The sequence below is a fragment of the Penaeus vannamei genome, chromosome 28 (genome assembly GCF_042767895.1).
Source record: "Penaeus vannamei isolate JL-2024 chromosome 28, ASM4276789v1, whole genome shotgun sequence".
NCBI lineage: Eukaryota > Metazoa > Arthropoda > Malacostraca > Decapoda > Penaeidae > Penaeus > Penaeus vannamei.
In genome coordinates, this window is record NC_091576.1 from 33,007,067 (window position 1) to 33,013,489 (window position 6,423).

Genomic DNA, 6,423 nt, shown 5'->3' on the forward strand with positions numbered 1-6,423 from the left:
AGGTGTGTAAAGACCATCATAGTAATAGTAATGCTATTGGTGTCTTTTTGCCAGATGCTTTATCTTTTCACTGCTGTGTATCAAAACTACAAATAGCTTACCATAAGACATGGTATTGCATTCCACTGAATTGTTAAAGAACTTACAAAATGCTAGATGATTCAGTAAGACGATGTATATCAAAAGATATGACAGCAAAAATTAGAACTGCATTTCTAAGACCCAGTGTGACTGCAGTTGGATGTGTCTGTACTTTGTATTTTTCAGTTCTGATTGTTGATACATTATCAAGGATCACTTGCTTTGCATTCTATGTTCAAGTTCATAATTTTATATGTGATTCAAAAAAAAAAGCATCCTGATTTTACAAGTGTTTCTGAAAAATAAAGTTTTTTTTTTGTAATATCTCCACCAGTTTTAGTAATTTGGGAACTTCATTCACAGAGTGGTTACTGGTTAAACAAATAAATGTGCTTGATACAGCAGTATGGTAAAGTATTGTAAATCATATTAGAATCATAAAGAGACTCCCATTAGATTTCAAAACCTATGTTATTTTTAACACTAAGAATTCAAGTGCACAAATTTTGTAACCAACTGCAAGTTTACTAAACTCTATTGTATTTAGTCATGCATGGTCATACACCAGGACTCTCATGTTCAAAAGGGTAAAGATGAAAGACATGGTAAAGTATAGTATTTTTAATCAATTATTACACCTTAAAAATTAATAAAAATTGTTCTTGAAACTCAAATCCTGGGTTATTTTTAAAATATTAGCCAAGTCTGAGAGCTGGATAAATGCTTACTTAGCATTTTATTAATATAATTTTTACAGCTACCCTACAAACTTAAAATACACTTTGTATATGCATAGACAAATGTAATAAAAAATAAAACATTTTTAATTTCCTTGCACTGCAGAAAGTACTTAGGAAAAACAGTACAGTATGATTTAAATAAAAATATCTATCTCAAAATATTTTCGGTATAAATATAACACAAGCATATATCTATCATTTCAAATAAACTAAAAAATGTTCGCATTAACACTAACGACGATAAACGAGGAAATCTCTTCTCTGAGTGTATTTCTCAGCAAAGCCCATTCCGCTCTCGGTGGGATCAGAAAAAGCAAATTCATCTAGAGTCAGGAAATGGCTGGTGAGAAAGTTACTTCTCATTGCATCAACCAACGTTGAGGCAATGCCCTTCCCTCTTTCTGAAGCTAATACCCAAATCCTGCTAATTCCAGCCCATACTTTGTACCGTTTTTCAGAGCAGCACACTAACTGGCCTCCCCCTCTTATGGGTGATCTCTGTGGGATCACCTTGTGTGCTTCCCTTATGGTCTCAGCAATAAGACAGCCAACAATTTTCTTCTCAAGAACATAAAAGAAGACCTTTGTGTTTTCTTTCACACGGATCCCATTTTCAGCAAAGCCCAGCTCTTGGTCAACTATCTCTCTTATCTCCTCCACTTTACGCCAGCAATGCTGAGGGTCTGTAGGTGAAACCATAATGACCCTTCCTCCATGATGATCCAAGTCCCTTACTAGCCTTTCCTTCTTCCATCCCTGAAAATTATGAAAACAGTTGCAGCAATTATTTGGATGGGAATCATTAATAACAAATAGTAATAATAATAATAACAATCACTACTGCCATACCAATATTTAATCACACCTTAGTATGAAAACACTCCCTCCTTTCTTACAAAATATGATTACAAAAAGATGGTAACATTAACATCAAATCATTCAGAGGAGAGAGAGAGAGAGAGAGAGAGAAAAAGAGATACACATTTCACATATATAAAAATTTAGTTAATAAAAGTACAACTTACAATATATCTGAGGGTGTTGAGAAAGCTATTATGATGCTCCTCATGAGAAGCTTCATCTTCAGGATTGCCAATCTCATATATAATGCCACAGACATTGCACTGCTTGGCCCCAAACTCCTTTTGTCCTGCATCAATCATCATTTGGGATCCATCACTTTTTCTCAGTGGGACCTTCTTCCCAACAGTTCTGGTGAACACAAAATCAAATAGTACAAACAGCAACAAATAGGATATGCAATGAAAGTATATTTCACAATGTCCTTTCAAATTTATACCTAACACTACTGAAAAGTAAAAGAAAAATCCTTACTTGTTTACAGTTTTATCTGCTACAGAGACCTTGTCAGAGAGCCGACGCTTGGGATCAAATATTGAAAAGAATTTCCCTTTCTGTGGGCTGCTTTTACTGGGTGACCTTTTCAGTGCTCTGCTTGGTGATCCCTGTGGGGTGCTGCCAGAAATCGGCTTCCTTGGAGATCTTCTTGGTGTACCATTCTGTCATATATGGATTTGATTATAATTTCACTGTGTAGAAAGCTAAAACATTTCAATAAACAGCATACAACTATTTTTTTTTTCTTTTTTACTGCATTATAAACTACATAATATCTAGTACATATTCTACATGGGAGTAGCTGGAATCAAGCAGATAAATATCTATAACATATATAATTGGGAAGTACTATTTTAAACATTTGCAAAAATGTATTACCATGTTGTCTTCTGGGAATCCATCTGCTGCTTTTCTTGGTGAACGACGAGGGGTGTTGACCTACAGAGAAAAGAAGGTTGAACAGCTGCTCCATGGATCAGCTACTTTAAGGAAACAAATCAAACTTCTATATTTCGAATATCAAGAACCATCACAAAATAATATATATAAGAAAAAACAAACTAGTAAGTGCATATTCATTTGTTACCTTGTTTTCTTTATCATCAACAACTGTATTCTTCCGTGGAGAGCGTCGAGTAACAATCTAAAAGAAAACCCTATTATTAGCAAGGGCTAGCATGACCTAAATAATTTGAAGAGCATCCTATAAGAAGATAAATGATGATAAAGATTACAAAAATTTAGGATATTTTAATTGTAATTACTGATTAGATGTCTTTTACTTTGTTTCAAGATAAAATTGTCCATTTCCTATATTTTCCCCCATAACTCCTCAGCTTCTAAACAGTACTCATAAAAATAATCTAAACCATAAAAAGCTATATAAATTTATCTTTTAACAAAAATAACAATTGCAATAACCAGTTCACCCAATTGGTTTAAAAAGTGTGCAGTGCTTGTGTAAGGGTCTATCTCCAGTGAGAAGTAAATTTGTTGGTGTCGCCCTGAATGTCTCATCTCTAATACAATTTCTGCCTCTTTCTCTTCCCCCATCTCACACACAGTAGCACCTGCACGCATGTGTGCACGAGAGAAAGTGAGAGACAGATGCAAAGATTGTCAAATATGAAATAGTTAAGATATTTGGTGTAAAATGTTTGAGAAATGAAAGTGGGGGGTGGGGGGTATGAGGACAAGGAATGAACCAAGGAGGAGGGAAGTGTACCCCCCCATTACAGTCTCCAATCCCTGGTAGAGGAATGTGGGTTGAGGTAAAGGAATAGGGGGATATGGAGGACAACGGACAACAGAGGGGAAAACTGCGATGTAGAATCTCCCAATGATAGTTCCTCATTGTGGGTACGGGGTGGGGTATATTTAGCTGATGTACATGATTGGTGGAAATAGGGATGGTGGGTGGAGCTACAGAATCTCAAGGGCAATATAGTCTAAAAATAGATTCAGTACAGAATATTGGACCACTGAGCAACAACCAAAATCAAATGGAATTATGATGCTAAAGTTGGTGTGAAGATATATTTCACTGGCACTTCATGACACCAGCATCAGTGTCACCATACAAAACGGGTTAATGCTAAGAACTAAAAATGCATGCACAAAGTACTTCTTTCAAAAAGGATAAAATACCTGTTCCCGCTCTGAATTTTCCTGATTTTCATCCCACTCCCGGAGGATCGACTCCATGTCCTGCAATTCTGAATTTGTAGACACATTCAAATCTGTCTGCGAGCCATTCTTCTCTGTGCGTTTTCTTGGAGATGGAGTTCTGGCTCTTTTTCGGGGGCTTACTCTCTTTTTTGGGGAAGGTGTGCTGGGAACTCTGGTTGGGACTGGCCTACTGGTGGACTGTACTGATGGTAGCAATGCCACTTGATCCAGACTGAAAAAATTGACACAAAATTTGCCTATTAGTATGGAGTGTTGTTTCTTCTTGTTGAATAACAATAGGGTTGTTGAAATTTCCTTTTAAATTATGCTTTACCCAACAAACCTCTTGAAGCTGTAACCATAACAACCCCCCAAAACCATATTGGTATTTGCTACACACAGCATATAACTACTATCAACCTCTCATAAATATATGTGGCACACTCTGCTGTAACGAGATTAGCAACATGGTAGTTGATTTTTGAGATGCAACTAGCCTCACAATGACCATCACACATTCCCAAAAATTTTATTGATGGTGGGATTAAATTCAATACTTAAGAAAAGTGAGTAAACAAAGCCATTAACCCTCCTTCCTTTTATTTTCTCCTCTCCTGCCAATCTTGTTGGCCTATAACTACTATTCTAATGTTTGTTCTTTTTTATTGTTTCAATTCAGTATTCAGGTTTTAAAGATAATTCGCAGCATAAGCCTACTGCAGATAATCATGAAACAATAAGTACCAAAATCCAGATGATACCTTCCCATCTGTTATGGGTGTCATGTTACTTTCCTCACTTCTCTTTCAAGTTGATTCAGAGAATTAAAACCAATGATTAAGGATACAGTACTAGTATTCAAAAATTGTTAACATCTGTATGACTAAAATTTTGACCATGATAACTACAAGCATTACAGCATCAAAGTACTTACCTCTGAGTCTCAGACTGACCAATAAACTGATTTAGTTCATCTTCAACAATGCGCCCAACATTTTTCTTCTCAAATGTTCCAACACGCTGTTTCAAGGTGATATCACCATTTTTGGCAGACAACCTGTTGAAATAAAGTCATTAATATAATATTTATACTCTGAATCCAGATATTCTAATATCCCAAATTATGTAAAAAAAATATTAACTACAGAGGAAAAAATGTTAAACCTTAAAACAAATTAAATTACTTCGAGAGCTTTTGATGATGGTAATGCATCTGTTATGTACATATTAATAGAAATATGAACTATACCAAGTGTCAAAACTTTAAATCTTGTTACTTCCTGATCATACTTTAGCATGCAAGTAGTGAAATTTGTCCACAAAGTATCTAAATGGTTATGTTTATGTAAAAAGAAAGAATTCTTGATACAATGATAAGCAAATAAAATGAATTACACAAATCTTACTTAATGTTTTTGCCTAGCTGCACTGTGGCTGCAGCTCTAGATCGGCTGGTGAAAAACTTCTTGCTGCTACTTGGCTCCATGAGATTGAAACCAGCATCCTAAAATGTTTGAGAATGACATTATCAAATCAAAGAAACCCAAATTAATATCCATGAACTACTTTTCATACTTTTGTATCTACACTGACTCCATAAACTGGATTAGTTCAGATCATACTTTTATAATCATGAAAATATGTGCATCAACCATGTGAAAGTAAATCAAAAGAACTGCCAGAAGTGTACAAGTTATATCTATATATCTATATATTTATCCATCTATTTATTTTCCATATATATATTTAATATAGAATTACAGATTTACCACAAATCTGAAGGAAAACTCTCACCTCTTCATCCTAGTTTAAGCTATAATAAATCAATCCCATTTTTATTTGGAAACAGGTTTTCATTTGAAAAAATCATCAATATTCCTGTGCATCACCAACTTTGAAGCAAATATAAACACTAATAACCACTTTTTGTTTTGCTTACCTCATCTTCCAGGAAAGACATGCCAGGGGACGAGAGCACATGACGTTTCTTCTGTGGACCCGAAACATTAAATAAAATGAGTCCTCCAACTATCCCAATCTCCTCTTATTCTAGTGAATATTAACATCTATCAGTACTCCAAAGATGATCTGTTTAGCATTTTTCTTTCAGCTATTTAGAAGATACTGCAGTACATATCTGAACATAAAACAACAGTTCCCTCAAGATAATAATGTAGTATATGCATATACTTCTGAACTTTTAAAGTACCCTTAATTTTCAATATGTTTCCTTCTATGCAGCTTCACATACAATTATGGAAACCTACAATTATCAAAAATAAATATTTGTAAAATATCTACATTTGTATTTGTATCAACAACGAAAGAGTTCATAATTTATTTACTTTTATGGAGTTTCACATGCATTTATGCAAACCTACAATCATCAAAAATAAATATTTATAAAATATCTATGTTTGTATCAACAACAAAAAGACCACAAACCCATGAGTAAAAGTATGCCAGATTCTGTATCTCTATCATTCTTTAATTGTCAGAGGGAGTCCTTTTACATATCCTTTTCTGGCAACTTTTAAGAAAATGATTAAAGACCAAAAAATGCAAGAGAAGATAA

General features: G+C 34.4%; 1 protein-coding gene across 1 annotated transcript in view; it reads right to left on the bottom strand.

Annotated features, from left to right (window-relative positions):
* Positions 1 to 687: 687 nt before the first annotated feature.
* eco (Establishment of cohesion) overlaps positions 688 to 6,423 on the bottom strand; it is a gene marked incomplete in the record, with an annotated part of 7,892 nt that continues 2,156 nt past the window's right edge. The window contains 9 exon segments of the mRNA XM_070142039.1: positions 688 to 1,577; positions 1,847 to 2,033; positions 2,157 to 2,341; positions 2,559 to 2,618; positions 2,767 to 2,823; positions 3,828 to 4,080; positions 4,783 to 4,905; positions 5,255 to 5,352; positions 5,788 to 5,838. Coding sequence (XP_069998140.1) covers positions 1,053 to 1,577; positions 1,847 to 2,033; positions 2,157 to 2,341; positions 2,559 to 2,618; positions 2,767 to 2,823; positions 3,828 to 4,080; positions 4,783 to 4,905; positions 5,255 to 5,352; positions 5,788 to 5,838 — 1,539 coding nt within the window.